Raw genomic sequence first — 19,340 nt, forward strand, 5'->3', positions numbered from 1 at the left:
GCTGTTTAATAATATATTTAATAATAAACTATTTAATGATCCATCACGCTAGTATTGGTCCAGCCAATACATTGTAATGGTGCATCATATATAATAATAATTATTATAAAGTGCATAGAACAATAAACACCTTTAATAATTGATAGACACAAATCGAGCTATAAATAGATCACAGTCTGAAACATGTCCACGAGCGCACCGTGCAATTGCTTTTTAGCATACCTCCATTGGAAAGTAAGCTGAAGGGGACTGAGACAAAATCAGAAGCTATAAATAAACATGTACATCATTGTACAATGATGGAACTGGTTTTCTTTGGGTGTTTTAACCCCGTATACGAATCGTCACCAGTGGGCGGAGTTTAACCGTGCAATAACTAGGGTGCCGATAAATCACGATGTTTACTAATACCCATGCTTATTTCTTCCGCTTTGTGCTAGTGTACAATTTCCTCTTGTAGAGAATCCAGTAACGTTTACTTATTGAACCTGTTTTGTTTGAATGAGTTCCAAATATAGTCCAAAGGTTAGCTTAACATAACCTGTATAATGATGTTGAAATAACAAGATGGCAACAATATCATTGTCTGTAGTATTTTCTGTTTGTGTGTATTCTAGATAATGGTGCATGTAGATGCCTTGGCGGCCTTCTGCATGCCATCCCGGACCTTCCGGCGGTGGTTTTCAATGACGTCCATCACCTCGCGGCACTCCTCCTCCTCGGCCACTTCATACGCCGTTTTCCCGTGCTGAATAATACAACATCAAACACTGGAACCTCAATCTTTCAAGTACATTGTAACTTTTTCAGCAACCGAGCTAGCAAGGGTCAAAGCAAACTTAGATTACCGATGTTATGCAATGCATCAACGAGTCTTAACTTTGCAATTCGTGATATAGGAAACGAAGTGGATCATTGTGGTTGCAGTTAGTAAAGAGGTCAATATATATATATATATATATATATATATATATATATATATATATATATATATATATATATATATATATATATATGTACATGCTATCCTTTTCAATCCACCTAAGCGTATTCGGTCATTGAAACCTCAAATAGTCAAGTGAATGTTTTATACAGCCATCGGAGTTACCTTGTTCTTGGCGTTGTAGTCGCACTTGTGTGTGTCAAGGAGCAGCTGGGCGCAGTGGTCCTGGTTCTTGGTGGCCGCCACGTGCAAGGCGCTACTCTCGCTCTGTCGGTGAAATATATGCAATGCAAATATGAGTTAGTTGGAAAGGCAGCCCTTGATTTATTGTACATGGCTTGTTGCACAAGATGTTGTTGTTTATCCGGCATAAAACCAAAATGTACAATTAAAATAAGAGGTAAACTACGTTAAAACGTAAATATATCGAAACTTTGCATCAAACCCCTTAAAAAGACAAGTGTATATGCGTTAATGCATATTTACGATATATGCACGTATTTACTCTTATTTTATGTTGTCTAAACAATAGCGGCTTGTGCACAATCTGTAATGTCAATGCCATTCTACTTATATTCACGTAAATCAATTATGACAAAATCATGACCCCCCCCCCCCCTGACCCTTTATCTAATACTCAATGTATGTATATCACCCCTCTTCTTACGTTCACGGTCTGTATATCACTCCTTTTCATCGACGCCAAGAAATGTTGATATTGGCACCGTTTACGTTTACTGTCTGTATGCTGATATTGGCCTCGCCTAGTTGCATTCACGGTATGCATACTAACGCTCATGGTCTGTGTGCTGTTGTTTTTCCCCGCCTATGTTAACTGTCTGTAAGTTGATATTAGCCTGCTTACTTTCACCGTCTTTATATCAATATTAGCCCCGCCTACTTACTTTCGCCGTCTTTATATCAATATTAGCCCCGCCTACTTACTTTCGCCGTCTTTATATCAATATTAGCCCTGCCTACTTACGTTTACTGTCTGTATGTTCATGTTAGCCCTGCCTACTTACGTTTACTGCCTGCATGTTCATGTTAGCCCCGCCTACTGACGTTTACTGTCTGTATGTTGATATTAGCCCCGCCTACTTACGTTTACTGTCTGTATGTTGATATTAGCCCCGCCTACTTACGTTTACTGTCTGTATGTTGATATTAGCCCCGCCTACTTACGTTTACTGTCTGTATGTTGATATTAGCCCCGCCTACTTACGTTTACTGTCTGTATGTTGATATTAGCCCCGCCTACTTACGTTTACGGTCTGTATGTTGATATTAGCCCCGCCTACTGACGTTCACTGTCTTTATATTGATATTAGCCCCGCCTACTTACGTTTACTGTCTGTATGTTGATATTAGCCCCGCCCACTAACGTTTACGGTCTGTATCTTGATATTAGCCCCGCCCACTTACGTTTACTGTTTGCATGTTCATATTAGCCCCGCCTACTTACGTTTACGGTCTTTATGTTAATATCGGCCGCCGACTCTATAAGGGAGCGCAGCATGTCCAGACGCTCCTCTTCATCTTCGAACTCTCCCCGGATTAGCACGTGATGCAGCGCGTACAGGCCCGTCTAGAGATATAACAGAAATATATCCTGGTACAGTTTAACGTTTTTTGGAATTATTATAATGCAATACACTAAAGAACGAGGTACAGAGAAAACACTATGATGTGTTGACCTTACGTCGTCAGGAATATTCGGGTCGGCCCTCAGCGTAAACAGCGCCTCATTGACGTCAGCAAGCGTTCCTTCACGGCACGCGCGCACGAGCGCTTCCTGAAAACACAGGAACCTAGAGTTACGGTGCCGTGCGCGACAACATGTCATGCAACCGCTCGCGTACATATTTTATGCTGTATACAAAAATAATTATGTGTTTTGTTTAAAAAACTGCCGTATTGTCTATACACCTTAAAGTGGTTTGTTTGATTTGCAACTTTAACATCACTTTATCATTCTTAATATTTTATGCTAGTATTGTATTTAATATATAATTATCACTGAATTATAATTGATAATGCAATCTTCAAAACATAAATAAAACACGGCAATATAGAATAGATAATAAGTTTATGAATACCATAACGTACAAATGTGAAACTAAAAAGGTGTTAATAATTGTGAGTTCAATAAATAATTATATACATGTATATGCTGTACAATTTTCAGTGCAATATTTAGTTCAAACAAAACTAGGTTATAAGCGGTTAATAACGGCTACAACACAAATGTGTAAAATTTAACATATTCTATATTGCAAAACATAATATTACGTCCACTTTGCTTTACAATAGAACACATACAATCATTGAACGTGCTCATAACACGGCGATGTGACGTTAACTTCGATCAACCTATCCGGTGTCACACGATTACCAATTCCGACTTCTGATCTCCGTCTTCCCCTGCCCCCGAGTCACCGGATGTGACGCCATCTTCGGGGAGCGCTATAGGCAAGAGCCCTGGCCCGCGGACCCCGAATGGGGGCGTGACAGAACCGGCGGCCGCTCCCCGGGGCGTCAGATAGTCATGCATGATATACTGTATAGGATAACAACATACCAATTACTCAACAATACACGACCGTTCAAGTATGAAGCATAACCCTTTCCCCACACTGGTGTTGTAGCTTTGTGGTATTTGGCGGGCAGAACCGTCACGGCAGTTTTCACAGTTTCATCTCTTCAGTTAAATAATAAAGCCTTCAACCATTGTAAAAAGCATTTAGTTAGGCTTAAAAAACACATTTGGTTCGGGTTACCCGACCCTACCTATGGAATAGGCGCCGACCCTACCGTTTTTATAGTCAGTTTGAATTTTTTTATAAAACTAAAAAAAATAAAAAAAATCTTTCTTTTTTATTGGTTTTTAAATATGTAGTTTAAAACCTTAAATGCTTATACGGGAGTTAACTTTAACACCATTCTCCAATGATGAAAATGACATTCTTATATAAAGCCTAATAAATAAACAAATAAAAAAGCCTACCTACCCTACCTATTTTTGAAAAGGATGTAACCCTAACCAAACAATTTATTTTTTAGGCCTTAGGTGCATGCTACTGAGATACACATTTACAAACAGATACCAGTATAGTTCGAAACAAAATAAAACAACAAAATCGGAAATGATAAAGCGACAGCATCAAATGCCTGCCAAAAAAGCACGTACCAGACCGTAAAGCTTCACTCTGATAGATTGAACGTTTTGATAACTTTTTTAAAACATTTTGCCTTGGAACGAGCCAATTTTTGCGAAAATGATGGACCATGCAGTTATATAAGCCTGCTGACAAAAAATTAGATCGCAGATTTTTATATTTATGTTAAAAAATTGATGTTGTATGCATTTTTCTTAAACCATTGCGGTTTAAGCTATAAACATTTATTTTCGAACGGAAATATGAAAATCTACGATCTGATTTTTTGTCAGCAATCTTATATCATTGGTTTGCAGATATATACGCAAAAAATCTCTTTCCAAGACAAATAATAAAAAAAAAGTTGTAAAAATGGTATATCTGTGAGAGTGCGGCTTTAATTTAAAGATGCACGATTACTCCCAAATAAGATTTAACACATTTAATACAATTGTTTAAATATACCAAAAACAATGAACAAATGTCGAAAACAATGATGCTTATGAAGGATACCGAGTTTAATTTAAAAGAAATGTGCAGAGAACACGGTATTGCTACCTTATGGGACGATAGTAGATCGCAGTAAATCTTAAAGTATTCACCAATCATTTAATATTTTTGCGTTTTCAGCTATGAAATACACGGTAATAATATTGTTATTGTTATAATATTGTTAATAATAATAATAATAATAATAATAATAATAATAATAATAATAATAATAATAATAATAATTAAATAGTTATTAATATTTTCCATAAATTCATTATTCAGTAAGTAGTTAAAGGTGTATCACTCAAAATGTATGTGTGTTTACATGTGTTTAATTGATTTTGAATAAGAGGGTCAATTAAAAAAAGAGATATACAGCATTTCTATAAAATAGCGAGGAGGTTGCGAAGCACGAGGTGAACGTGTAACTACATGTATAAGTAACAGATACACGTGAATTTAAAAAGAAAAGTTCACTGGTACTTGTAGGACAACTTAAACTCGTTTCTCTCCCTTCCCTCGTGCCATCTCACATGTAATTCTGCACGTGCACGATGTTTACATTCCTGGATGTAGAACATTCGGAAACCCTTGGCCGAAATAAACCTCGGATGTATGCCGGTACATCAGAAGAAATAGTTCGTAAAAAAATAAATAATAGTATTAATTAATTGAAATGTTTCACTGTGTACTTTGTATAATTAAGTTTAAATTGATTGCAAGTGAAGTGATTTATAAATTATTTAATTTCCCAAAAGTAAAGTAATTAAGTTTAATTGCTAAATTGACATTACTACGTGATTTACTTTAGCGTAGCTAGATGTAAAGATTTCTGACATCGTGAACCCGCCAACCGTCCATTATCCGAGGTTGTTTTCGATGGAAAATGGCCGAGTTGTTCCGAATGAGATGACGTAGTGCGCAAAATCAAGTACACGCGTTCACGTGCAAGTAGTGGTTCGCAACCTCTGTTATGGTTTAAAAAATACAATGTTCATCAAAGTATTTGATGGACATAGTTAACAAGCATGCGATGGTTTGTTACACTGTAAACAGAGCGGGTTAGGAACATGCATCCCGGCGCATTTATGGAAGCCCATAAAAGTAATAATTAGAAAAAAAAAACACCACAGGTTAGGGGGTGGAGCGAACAACCGCTACAACCTGGGGCATAACAGGTGGCGGGACGGGCGACTCCTCCTCCTCGTCTTCCTCCGTGACGGTCAAGGGTGGTGGGAACCGCGGCGTGGATCGCACGGCCGGCAGTGGCCGAGTGGCTGGAGCTACCTGTACGGGTATCACTGTCTCCCGAGCTGACTATAACAGGGCGGCAATATTACGGCATGACTAAAGTGAAATGTTTATCAATAACATGGCATACAACAATAACTATATAATCACTGACTATCACATATATATTGATTGAGATAATGACACACACACACACAGACACACAATCCTATTAATCATGAGTGATGGTTACACAGTAGGAGTATATGCAAAACGATTAGAGGTTTCTGTGTGGCAAGCGAGATGAGTCTGTTGGAAATCCACTGAAGCAGCATGCAAAGAAATGCGTATTCTGTAGATGAGGCAAAGGAAACATGGCGTACAAGGGGGGTTTAAGGTCTAAATATACTTGTCTAGTAATAGAACAGAAATAAGACTTATATTTATAGGGTAACCGCCTAGCAAGGCATGTGAATGCAAAAGTGCGAAGCGGGTGCAGAAGTATAGTTTGCTTACAAGTTAACTGGCCTCGCAGATGTCAAAAAGTGTGTGCACAGTATGTGGCGTTCACTAGTGAGTCTTTGCCCGAAACCGGGATAGTACTAGATGGGTAATGAGTCTGCCCCAAAGGCTGGGCGGCGATAGGAGTGTTAGTGATCCATTGTCAAGGCGGGTGACTACTAAAGATTAAATGCGCCTGGTCCCGGGTACGGACTAAAAATAAAAATATCGTGCCCGGGAGCACAGGACGGGAACTAGGGGATTGTGACTGTCTAAAAGCGGAAGTGTTAGGTTTAGTGCGTCTGCCTCCGAGTCAAGAGGGCTGGTGTCTACCTGCTCGTTTACGGGGTTTGGGGGAGCCTCCGCCTCCTCACCGTCCTCGTCCGACTCCTCGGGTACCGGAAGTTGGAACGACGGCCTGCTGCGTGGTTCCTGCTTGCACGCAATATTATTCAAAATATTGTAGTGATGTTAAATGTGTTTCATTAAGACAACATAGTGAAGATCATAAAGGTTTAACGAGCACTCATAAATTCAAACACAAGCAAAATAAGACATATGCATTCAAAAAAATAAACTAAATTATTTAAGAGTAAAAGTACTCCTGTAATTTTCTACAACTAGCATCTGGCCACACTTAGACAATACAGCCTACCTGCACGTGACGCCCCCGGTTTGACGTCAGCAGCTGAACGATGTCGTCATAACCCCGCTTGGTCGCCAGCGCCAACGCGTCGTTTCCGTCCTTAATATAAGAATAAGATGTTATGACCCAGACAGACAGAACAGACACATGAATATTTGCCAACGAAAGCCGTTTTTTTACCACGCATGTTAAGTTCGAATGGCACACTCAATGCAGATCCATCTAGCCCTTGTACAGCACAGATAAATTGTTTCAATGGTTTAATCATTACACAATCGTATGTTACATCTACAGCATGGAATGTCGGAACTCACCAGGTCTTTGGAGGTGGAGAGGGCGCCATTTTGCACGAGGAGCTCGCAGCACGTGCGCATGTCGCCGTTGTCTCGCAGCCGCGAACTCTTGATCACAAGATTGAGCGCCGTGTCGCCCTCCTGAAGAATTCACGCGAGTTTATTAACGAAGGGACGTCGGACCATGAAAATTTATATACCGGACGGTGTAAATAGTTACAAAAAAAGGTCTTCGGAAGAGGTTTATGAATTGTAAATGAGAATATAAAGTTGGAATTACTTTAATAAAATAACAAGAAGCTTAAATACATGACTATTTTATTAACGAGGTATAAATTAAGTATAGTCTGAACGATGATGTTTGATTTATTAAGTAACGCAAGGTCGATTTATTGCATATGAATGTAATTATCTTTGTTAAAATGATCAACATTTGTCATATTTCTGACAGCAAAGACATCAAATAATGAAACTGTTATGTATACCGCTTAGGTATTATCAGATCAGACAGATACAGGGACACACCGACAGTATCTCTATGAAAGTTGGTTTCAAAAACTTACATCATCGGTGAGGTTGACGTCAGCGTCGCCGTCAATAAGGAGCTTGAGGGTCCGCTGTGGTGGCAGCGTGCAGTGCGTGATTGCGTAGTGGATCGACCCGTTCTTGTGCTGCAGAAAGGGAAACTTAGATCAGTATACTTCTAAATCTAGGTCTTGTTTCTCGCGTAAAGTTACATAAGTCGAACCCCGTTGGTTCGAACTCGCTTGGCTCGAATTCCACGTGGGCTCGAATTAAATGTACAGGACCGATTTCTTAATACTGAAGGTAAAGCTTCCCGCTTGGCTCGAATTTTCCGAGTTTCGAGGTAAATTCAGTAGTCCCTGAGAGTTCGAGCCAACCGATTTCGATTGTATATCAATTTGTTCTTTTATTGTTACTTAAAAAAAAATAATGCCTAAATAATGTGTGTTTATTTTATCATGGTACTACGGACTGTATGTGAAAAGTATTTCTTGTAACTTATGCTTGAACTCAAACTTATTTCTGTCAAATCGACGCTGTGCGTTTCTGATATCATATTTATGATACTAATATTCGCTATATATCATTGTTGCATCCCCGGTGCGGGCACAGGTTTCAGCGCGGACCGGACTTTACCTCGTTTACGTAGTTGGGGTCGGCGCCGAGTTTCAGGAAGTCCGCAATCTCCTGCTCGTTGCTGCGCAGCACAGCGTCCACCAACCGCGCCTGCAGGAAAGGAGACGGTGTCACTCATATGCACTAGCGAGCTGAGGGGGGGGGGGGGGGTGACAGAGTCCGAGTTAATTTTTTGGTCAATATCGTAAAAAGGAACATAATACGCTCATAATGCACCATTTCCTACTATTTGATATAAATTTTAGGAGGGAGGGGGGAGCTACCCTCAAACACCCCTGCCAACATTTTAAACCAAAATAGAACTCGGTTCTGTGGGGGGGGGGCGCATGTCAAAAGATTGCACCCCTAAGCTACGCCCCCTTTAATGTCAATTGCGGGATCTTCCCCTGAGAGAGTGATTGCTTAATAAAATGAACCCGCTGTATACCAGTGTACATTTATATTGAGACTGGTAGTTGGTGTTCGACTTTAACAATATGCCTATTTATCATTTGTTTTTGTTTTTTTTAATGTTTACAAACTTAATAAACTTGTGCATTCAGAGGAAACTTAAAACTCTGATCACGAAACTTGATGAATAACGCCCAGACGAAAAAGATGTGATCAATACCGTGGCTGATGAAATTTATGAGCTATTTAAATGTAGTGTTTGAATAATGAAAGATATACGGCCAACACAGCAAACTGAAGCATTCCCAGTAAAGTTGTGACGTGTACTCGTGAAATGACGTCTGACACCGTGCATGAAATCTTAGCCGCGTCACCACGTGCTGTTAGCTACGTGCACAAGAGTAAAGTCAAGACACACGTGCAAGTTTGAGAATTAAATGTTTATAATCTAACGCATTGCAGGGATTTAAATTCTGACGACCAGGACAGCACAAAACAGCGCAGAAACTCAGTAAGTCATTCTCTATATGGGATGTTTCGCCTTGTTGGTTTTAAGGTGTTGTGCTTTTGCTATTTTGCAAACAAATATGTATGTACATGCAAAAAAGGATACATAAATTGGAAACCTCATTGCGCCGTAAAAGTATCAAACTAGAATTCTTGATTGAAGATGTCAACGTAAATAAAAACGTTCTTGGTTTCATTATCATTTATAATCAATAGATCGCATACACTAGAACTCAAATCTGAATAATACACTAGCTATGCCACTAATAATATGAAGATCGTGCTATTGCCATGGTCCAACCTAGCCTGCACGAGCTTGTACGCGCGTGCACGAGATACCTGAAGAAGGCGTTTTGTCCGCGCCGACAACTTCCGGTCCCTTCTCTAAAACATTCCTCATTGTGTTAGAGTCATTTCAATACAAGGGTAACGTTCCTTCAAAAACTTCAGTTATTAATAATATAGCAAGAAATAAAGACATTGTCAATTAAAACATGGAAAAGATGTATGATATTTTTAGCGCTTAATTCATGGCAATGGTGAAAAATGATGGTCGATTTAAGAAGTATAAAATATGGCCATTGTAATGGAAAAATAACTTTGTAAAGAATGGTGATAATGTGAATATGGAAGGAAATTGGTGACAAATGATTTAAGGTTATAAATGAGGTTAGGATTTCAGAAAGGAGTAATTTAAAATCATTTTTATTATTCTAACATTTTCATGTTACATGGCATTTTTAAGCCCATGCAAATAATGCTTCTATGTTTAGAGGGCATGATCATATATATTATGGGGATATAACACATGCTTCCGTGGGAAGGGGGCATATATATTGTCGGGATGTAACATATGCTTCCGTGGGAAGGGAGGGGGCATATAATTATATTGTGGAATACAGCAAATGCTTCTGTACACAGGGTATGTATTGGTGTGATGCAACGACGCGATTTCCTGTATTTATTGTGGTCTGCACGATACGTGTGTCTACCGAGTACATGGAGTAGTAACCACAGAACACAGAACGTTTTGAAGTTCCCTCGTTATTAGATTATCGCAAAAACCTGATGCAGAAACCGCTTATGCGGTCTTGATGAGATGGAGATGTATTGGATAATATTCATGACGCATTGGTGATCAATTAAGCGATTTTTAATGTTAATTCACTTACATTGTAATTACATTGCATGTAGCTTAATCTGACAATTAACACATTTCATGTAATTAAAAAAAATATATAGTACTTTGGAAATGAAATGAATAATGGCTGAATATTAACAGGCCCAGGGTTAGAACGTTTCCTTGGTTCTCTTGGCATCTCAAAATGATTTCTGCCCAGGAAACAAACTCGAGCGTGATTTATATCAGCTTACATATGACTCCACAATTGAGCTCAGTATATTAATTCAACTCAACATGTCGTTTGGTATAAATGTCCCTGTTATTATAATAATGCTCGTAATACGTCAATATTTGTTGCACCATCGGATACCCTCGATTTACACTCCGCTATGCTTCATTATGTATGAAGTGTAACGGAAAAAAGTACCGTGGTTGCCGACGATGTAGTTGTTGAAAAGGATCTTAATTATCTGGGGACAGAGCGGTATAAGGCTCGTGATTGTGTTCTACACAGCGCATAAGTGTTTTAAAGTATATTTTTCTTTTTATGTTGCATTGCATCAAGCATACGTACCCCGTACAGCGCGGCAATTTTGTCCGTGTAGAACTGACGCGCCTCCTGGGCGGTCATTGAGCCGTCCAGCACTGCCGCCAGCTCGAACTCGCCCCGCGCCACCGCTATGTCGTACGCCGTCCGCAGCTTCTGAAACAACAAACAGCGGGTGGTTTAACCCAGTGCTGGTGATTACAGGGTCCATTCACTAACTTAATACATATTTTTTTCAAAATCAACCACAATTATAGCGTTAAATGTGAGAATGACACTATTTCTTACTATATACTTTCCGGCGTTTTAGCGGTAAAATAAAAATGATATTCCACTGTATAGCGTTTGGTGCTCACTCGGTGAACTATATTACGATCTTACACTGAAACCAAGATTTCTCCTCTATAAACATATCATCTAGGAGAGGCGAATATACAAAACTGGTTGTTAAAGTAAAGTCTATGGAAGCTGTAAGCGGCCTCGCATAATAAAAGTGCACTTGTATTTTTAAGTGACACTCTTATTCAAAATCAATTTATACACATGTATAACAAACATCAATTATGTCTGATAAACCTTTAACTTCTTACTAAATAATGAACTTATGGAAAATATTACATGCAGTTTAAAAATACAAATCTGCAACAATATTCAATCTAATTTTATTTTGCAATCATGAGGATACGTGCGAGATCATAACGTTATAAAAAGTAAAACGCATTAATATTTTGTCCTTAATATCATGTATCGAATAGAACGCGTTTCATATGAAGTGTGCCTGACTCCGTTGGAGGACGCTTGTCATAAGAGTGCGGGTACGTGACTCACCCTGTTACGGATGGAGAGGTCTGGGCCATACTCCAGGATCTTGAGCACGAGTGGAAAGGCCTGCTGCACCTCCACGTGCTCCACTACCAGGTGTAGCACGGTATCGCCGCCGCCAGCAGTCGGCGCGTCCACCGGAAGTCCACTTTCCAGCAGCACGGTGAGGATCGCCTCGGCGTCTGCCCGCCCGGCCACCGCCACCACGTGCATAGGGTTCATACCATCCTGTAGGGATTGCGGGGAAACATCAAAAGTAAAGACTAAGCGATGTTGCTCCAGGTCAATACAAATGGGAAATGTTTGGAAAAAGATATCGATTTATTGAAATGTATAAAAAAACTTCACTGAAATAGTTTAAAAAGAAGATCTGCAACTACCCCGCAGTACGCGTAGAGGTGGGGGAGGAATTACCTTAATGTGTTGTGATGCGAGGGCGCCCTGACTAACGTACTTCCGGATGTCCTCGCGGCTCCCTTTAAGACACGCCTCGTACAGCCGCGCCTGACATTCGGCATACGTGAAAGTATAGATGTCATTTAAACATTTTAAAATTATGTAAGTCGGCTGAACGTCTCAACCGCTACAACAATAAAAGTATCTTCACTTCAAGTCATTTTTGTAATACTGAATATGGTAAACTTCACGATTCAAATAAATTATGCTTGGACATAAGCATTATAGCCTTCTTGTCAAATTTAGAAAAAAATAGTGTATAATTACAAAACTATAGCAACATTATTTTTTAGCTTGAAAAAGTTATGTACATGTATATAAAATGGTTTTGAAGATTCGAAATCTAAATTTTGTATTTAAGTTGATCGACGAACAGTTTAATACTCCCGTATTGAATTATGCTAATCTCATGTGAAAACTGACATTTATTGGTTTACCTCTTCAATATAAGGCCAGAAAGATAAGAGCAAATATCTTGATTTCAAAATATTTGCAACTTTAAACAATATCGGATTCATTAAAACGCAACTTGGTTGAATCATAGTTACTTACATGTTATTTTAAATTGTTCTAGTAGTTCGTGATTTTGTATTTTACCATTAAAGTACGGCGTAAACTTGATTAGATGTATTTTAACAACAACTTCGAACATCAGTAACATAAATAGCTCATACATGAAATATCGAGTGGTTTAAGAGATTAGTGATAAGAATGCGAAATGCATTAGAAATTGACAGGTCGAATTCTGCCCGTCAGGGAAGGGATAACACTGTTCGGCATCCGTCCGCGTTTACCTGTTCAGGCGTCTGTTCCTCCGTGTCTAGCAGGCTCAGCATAGCTGCTCTCTCTCCCTCTTTCTGAGATGTTGGCTTTCCTCTAACTTCCACGGGCTGTCTGCCAGTTATATACCTTAAGTCCTGACAGCTTACTAAAGCACTATTAAAATTATACAAGTATCCATCCTTGATTTTTTTCTTAATGTTATTAAAAAATCACAACAAGTTCAAACGCCAAGTTCTGTCTTAAGATATCTTCACTCATTCACTAATATTTCCCTTAAAACATAACGCTTCCTCAAATGATCTTCTTTTATCTTTAAATTTCTTTTTTGCTGAACCTATGGATTATTTATCACACGCATTTACGGTATTGCTATGTTTCAGAGTGGTCCGATTGTATATTTACCTGCTTTAACAGCCTTTATTTAACCTTAACCTTAATCTTAAACATACCAATCATTCATTTATGGGTAAAACTTTACCCTCATTAAACCTCTCCTATATCCGTTCTTTCAATAAGTAAAAACTTAACATGATACACTTCCAATATAAAGGATCGATATTACTAATTGCGGATTTTAAAGTAAAATTTCCCACTGAGATTATTATGTTAAAACATTATTTCAGATTTGTTTTATTATTGTTTGTGTGTATTATTTCCGCAACTGATAAAGAAAACACATGCACGCACTTGCTTAAGAAACTAATTTTATCAGGGTTAAACAGGAATACGGACGTTCATTGATCCTCCTTGTGATTTATATTGATTCTGGAAATCTCTTCCCGTTTAATGCCAGGTTTTCTCTCACAATATTGAGAAGCAATTAATTTAATGCCACATCCATGCACGTGACGTCACGGTCGTGGTGGACACACGCTCGGTCCTAGCTATAGATTAGATCTGAACAGAATAGTAAACACAGATCATATTGGTGCGATTCAACTCTGAATATGAAAATAATATTTGACTCGTTTTCCGACTGTAAAAAGACCGCACTCCTTTTTATTAAAAAAATAATTACCCACGTTTATTTAGTTAACGTTATTATGTTCATACTTTAGCAAATAATAAAATTTATAATAGCTGTCTTGTCGCTTCAGGTAGAATTTCGGAAAGTAATTAAATTCTGTTCGTTCTTTTTCTCGAATACAATAAAGCACCGTTTCTGTAGTCCTACATCGCTGCGTGACCGGTTCTCTGTTTGCCGTTATTGCCATTAAAGTCGACATCTACGGCATAGGTTTTCGAGGATCTGTCAAATTTTGGAAAAATATTTATTTTCTTATTAGCAAAAAAAGCTAAAGGCCGCAAATGAATGTTTGCAAATAGGTTCAAATCAATTACATTCATTTCAACATTTCAAGCTTTGCACCGATATTCACCAAGGTTTCATTTGAAAGAAACTACTGAGGTAATGCTATTTTTGTGGGGAAATCAGGACATTTAACTTTGTATATACTAATACTAAGTAACACTAATATTGTATCCATCGCTTATGCTGTTTGCACGAGTTTTTGACGCCAATTGGCTACATTATGGATTGAACCTGCCATGACAACATCACTAAGTTAATTGTGTTAACTATTTTAATGTCAAAGGAAGATGCAATTCCTTGTCAAATCAAGATATAAATAGATTTGAACAGCTGTGTGACAGTCAAGGAGGGAAATAAAATATAGGGTACCAAATAACTATCCAAAAGGTACCAAATAACTATCCAAAGGGTACCAAATAACTATCCAAAGGGTACCAAATAACTATCCAAAAGGTACCAAATAACTATCCAAAGGGTACCAAATAACTATCCAAAGGGTACCAAATAACTATCCAAAGGGTACCAAATAACTATCCAAAGGGTACCAAATAACTATCCAAAAGGTACCAAATAACTATCCAAAGGGTACCAAATAATTATTCAAAGGGTACCAAATAACTATCCAAAGGGTACGAAAAATGACTATAAACCTCCCTGTGCAATACCTTAGCTATAAACCTCCCTGTGCAATACCTTAGCTATAAACCTCCCTGTGCAATACCTTAGCTATAAACCTCCCTGTGCAATACCTTAGCTATAAACCTCCCTGTGCAATACCTTAGCTATTTGCAAATGCATCTCTAAGATCAGGTTTTAAGGGGCCAATGTTGTTTTTTTAGAAACGATTTGAATATTGCTTAACATATGAATGTATTTTCTTAGAGCGAAGTGGCAAACTAGTGTAGAAAGAAAATGGAGGAGGATGTTTACTATGGAGATGAGCTTCCAGACCTGGGAGACATTGATGAGGACATGCTGAGGGCGTATCTCGATGGGGATGTTGCCAACCCAGAGTTGGATGAACTTTTGAAAGGTGAAAGAATATCATGTGCAGTTTTTACTAAAACAGTGCACTCAACAAGTTAGACCCAATTTCCATTTTCCTCAGCAGACTGCCACTTTTGCAGCCAACACAGGGAATTAATCGACTGTTTTTTTTCCACATAGTTTGGATTTTTGGAGGCTGGTCAGTTGACTTAAGTATCACAATTACTGCACTGGTTGAAGGTACATTTCCGCACAGGGCACAAATCCCGAACACCGGCTAAAACACACGTTTGTTTACCGTGATCGATTATTTGATGATCTAGATCAAAATGTAGCACATGGGGGAATGACGTCAGAGGGCGCACGCGCATCTTAGGTATTGCAGTTATGTTGACCTACATTCAAGATATTTATAAATAGAAATCACGCTTTACATTTGAATTGCATGTTTTGAAAAACATCGGAAACAATAAATAACTTTGCAGCTTAGTGTATATTTAATATAGTATACTTATTAATTATAATTGTATGACCATGTATTTTCCCTTTGCAAGTGTTCGGTATTTGTGCCTACCATAGCATAAATTTAAGGGTGATTTACTGTCCATAAAATGAAGGATATTAGACATAAAATTGATGAGATCGTGAATCTGTACTTTGACAGATGTTGTCACATTAACCTAAGATGTTTCATACGAAATTTAAATTTTACTACAACAAAAACTCTCCAAGATAATTGTGAAAAACCTCAAAAAGTGTTCGGATTTGTGACCTTAGCCAGTATTCCTTGGAGGGTCTAACTGTGCGGAAACTTGATTAGAATTTTCTTTAAAATTGATTTTGCTTGAATAAAAATATCAATAGATCATGATGGCTACAGTAAATTGCTGTTATTGTTTTTCCTCTGCCCTTTTAACTTAGTTGTCAGATCCACTTCCGAGAAATTATTTGATAAACTTTAAAACATAACATTTTGCATGAAGTTAGTTTACCTCAAGAATGCAGTAGTATTTGCCCATGCATTTCATGTTTTTTGCATTTGTGGACAATTTGATTATATCATTACTGAAGAATGACATTTTTTATTTTGATATAATATAAATACTGATTAAAACATTAGACCTGGAAAAGGCTGTGTTAACCTAGCCCTATGTTCCTAGTAACTTACTTTTAAAGATGTTCGAAAACACTCGTTCAAAGTTAAGAGCTCATGGTTGAAGACCTTCTTGCCTGTTTCTGTGGAGAATAAAAAAGTTGCTAGCTATTTTTAACCACCAGTTATAAATGCTATAAACCAATAGTAAATATCATATATAATCAATCAACATTTCAGTGGACAAAATTTACACAAGCCCTGCACAGGTAAAATGTTCTGGGCTTGCTCAAATTCTGAATTTTACATAGCATGGATTGTTAACATTTTTTATGTCAAGCAATAGGATAAGAATTCAGGCTTGTTCATTTCAAAGTCTAGTTTCGATGACTGAATTGTATAAATAGTTCTAATCATACTGACTTTTTTCTAGTCACTTGGCATCTGGTCTATCCAACAATATAGATTTCTTTCAGATCATTTGTTTTAAAAAGTAGTTAAAAAAATAATTAAATTAATTACTTTTTTATCCTTTATTATACACATACATGCTACTTTAATTAGTTTCTGTTAAATTTCTTATTATAAGATTAATACATTATGGAAAGGAATGGCTTTAAAATTGTATTCTTGGTTCTCTTGTGTTTGTTTTTGGTATCTGAATTTAACTATCTGTGTTGTATCAGAGTATATTATATCGTTTACATTATATCGCATGTGTTGTATCCATACATATTATATCATGCACTGACTACATTGTTTTAACAGCAGTGAGAACCTGCCTGTTCTAAAATTATTCATACTTTATTTGGATTTTTTATTCTTTACAATTACATATGTGTTTTAACTTTCGCTTGTAGCATATGGTCATGATACAGCTGGAGAGGCACTGTCGCGGGTGTCCGTCCACGAACTGTGGGAGAACTGCCTCTCCCCGACCTTCTTTCAGACCCTGGAGAATGTCCTTCCCCTCATGTTGCTCTGCTTTGTCTTCAAGCTTATATGCTCCTTCTCCAAGACAGGTAACTACTGAGGCAGATTGGTAAAAAAACACCATGTTGTGGAAGCTTACATGAAGAGTATGTGGTGGTAGAGTTGTCCTTTCCGTTAATTCAGTCATCTGCCCCTGAAATACACTTTATTAGGGAGATTTAGTCACTGGAAGCAGAATTATATTTCAAAAGCCATGCTTAAATTTTGGCGTTTTGGGTGTAGCTAATGCTTCTTTGTTTAAATACAAATAATTATGCAAGAAACATTGGATTCACCAAAACAAGCCAAAATTGAAGCATGGCATTTGAAATATATTTATATATGTTTTTATTTCCGGTCACTAAATCTCCAGGTTGAAGTGTATTCAGGGGCAGATGAATGAGTTATCAACAATAAGTAATTGATGGGTTTAACCTCATGACCTTAAATTTAGTTTTTCTGTTAAGTTTTTTATATCAATTTCATGATTTTCACATCATAATGATTTTCCTCTGTCATCAATTATATCTTTTAAACACAGCACTGAGCAGTTTGATTTGATATATTGATATTGATGATATAATTCAGTCATTTTGACACAGATAAAATGCTGTAATGGTCATGCCTTATGTGCAGGTTCAGATGACCAGGATATCCCACCCTGGTTGATGCACATGTCCAGTCTGATGTTCGGTCTGCTCGCCCTCCATATGTTCTTCCAGCGCGGCTTGCTCTATCTACTCTTCTGCTGCGCCCTCTCCTACTTCGTCCTCGTCCTCACCAACTGGCGTAATCGTGACTACTGTGGAATATCCATGGCACTGTTTGTCATCACTTACCTTGTGGCCTGGTAAATAATGTTATATGCACTTTTGTGACAGCCAATTTTACAAATGATCCTGCCTAAAATGATTTGTAAGCCGTGATCTCATTGGATTATTTCTAACCGAGATTACATCCGTAACTTCTCATACCCGATTCTACGAATGGATACTTATGTGATTGACCAATAATCAGTGAAAAGGTTGACATATGATTAATGATAACTTCAAAATGAATGCTTGTTGCAAGTTGCATAGTTCATATATGTCCTTTGTAAGCGAAAAAATATGCACGTTTTTTTCTTTTGTTTCTTAAAAGCAGTGCATGATTATTAAGTTTTATTCTTTGGTTGTTATTCAGTCTGCATAGACAAAAAAATGCATTTAATTGCAACAAGTTGTGGAAAAATCATAAGCAATGTTACTTAAATATCCGACTATTCATTAATAACTGTTATATAATGACAGAAGTATTCTTGTATTTCAGTGAGTTTCTCATCCAAAAAACAGTCTGGCATAGTTTAAGAGGTTGGTATTTTAATCAGCATTACCTTATAACTGAAAATTTGAGTTTATTGTCTCTCTGTAATGTTATTTGGTAATTGCTGAATCCTATGACATGTACCCTATTCTGAAATTCCCTATTGTTAAAATGTTTTTCTTAAGGAAAAATTTAAGATCATAAGAGCCTTTATAAGTTTGACCATTGGGAAAATATTATAAGGAGACTTTACTTGCTCGGCGTCCACGTCTGGTTAAAGTTTTAGGGCAAGTTGACATTTTCACTTATTACCCCATTACCGATCATTCAATTCACTAAATACTTCACACAGTAGTTGAGGACCATCACACTATGAGCATACATAACTCCATATTATCCTTAATGCAAATTATGGCCCCTGATTGACTTAGGAACTTGGGTTAATATTTTAGGGCACATTGTGTCTGGTTTAAGAGCAAGTTGGGATTTTCACTAATTACTTCTATACCCTTCATTTAATTGACTGAAACTTCCTAAAGTTGTTTACTGCCATCATTCTATTAGGTTACATAACTCCATGTTTACTCTTTATACAAATTAAGGCCCTTGATTGACTTTTTGT

The 19,340-nt window shown here is 37.6% G+C and overlaps 2 protein-coding genes across 8 annotated transcripts in view; one reads left to right on the forward strand and one right to left on the reverse strand.

The window, feature by feature from the left end:
• LOC128217536 (ankyrin repeat domain-containing protein 50-like) lies at window positions 1–13,863 on the reverse strand. Of its 5 annotated transcripts, none has more exons than XM_052924728.1 (15): window positions 13,064–13,863; window positions 12,228–12,317; window positions 11,820–12,041; window positions 11,019–11,147; window positions 9,661–9,705; window positions 8,425–8,514; window positions 7,827–7,934; window positions 7,285–7,404; window positions 6,980–7,069; window positions 6,658–6,756; window positions 5,758–5,910; window positions 2,646–2,738; window positions 2,409–2,531; window positions 1,109–1,210; window positions 1–748 (listed from the first exon to the last, which is right to left on the reverse strand). In XM_052924728.1, exons 1-15 carry the CDS (start codon window positions 13,103–13,105, stop codon window positions 614–616), a joined length of 1,641 nt encoding a protein of 546 aa, XP_052780688.1. In that variant the 5' UTR covers window positions 13,106–13,863; the 3' UTR covers window positions 1–613. The 5 variants fall into 5 exon arrangements, with proteins under 5 accessions (XP_052780688.1, XP_052780687.1, XP_052780689.1 ...); XM_052924727.1 differs by having other exon boundaries at window positions 6,658–6,759; XM_052924729.1 differs by lacking the exon at window positions 9,661–9,705 and having other exon boundaries at window positions 6,658–6,759.
• Window positions 9,001–19,340, forward strand: part of LOC128217537 (protein-serine O-palmitoleoyltransferase porcupine-like) — a 20,559-nt gene continuing 10,219 nt past the window's right edge. The window contains exons 1-5 of one of the 3 annotated variants that reach the window (XM_052924733.1): window positions 9,001–9,325; window positions 15,247–15,397; window positions 17,305–17,466; window positions 18,053–18,266; window positions 18,725–18,765. In XM_052924733.1, the coding sequence (XP_052780693.1) occupies window positions 15,277–15,397; window positions 17,305–17,466; window positions 18,053–18,266; window positions 18,725–18,765 (538 nt within the window). In that variant the 5' untranslated portion in view covers window positions 9,001–9,325; window positions 15,247–15,276. Of the gene's footprint in view, window positions 9,326–14,293; window positions 14,461–15,246; window positions 15,398–16,684; window positions 16,714–17,304; window positions 17,467–18,052; window positions 18,267–18,724; window positions 18,766–19,340 lie in introns of those variants that run through there. The other 2 variants (XM_052924732.1, XM_052924735.1) reach the window with 2 other exon arrangements.

This window comes from Mya arenaria, chromosome 14 (genome assembly GCF_026914265.1).
Source record: "Mya arenaria isolate MELC-2E11 chromosome 14, ASM2691426v1".
Classification (NCBI taxonomy): Eukaryota; Metazoa; Mollusca; class Bivalvia; order Myida; family Myidae; genus Mya; species Mya arenaria.

Bases quoted from the DNA above. Each gene is read 5' to 3' on its own strand.
- LOC128217536 (XM_052924727.1), bottom strand. From the start codon at position 13,105: ATGCTGAGCCTGCTAGACACGGAGGAACAGACGCCTGAACAG. The intron at 11,148-11,819 runs GTGAGTCACGTA...TTGTTGTTTCAG, and splicing joins ACCTCTCCATCCGTAACAGG to AAGCTGCGGACGGCGTACGA. The intron at 1,211-2,408 runs GTAAGTAGGCGG...TTTCACCGACAG, and splicing joins TTAACATAAAGACCGTAAAC to AGCGAGAGTAGCGCCTTGCA.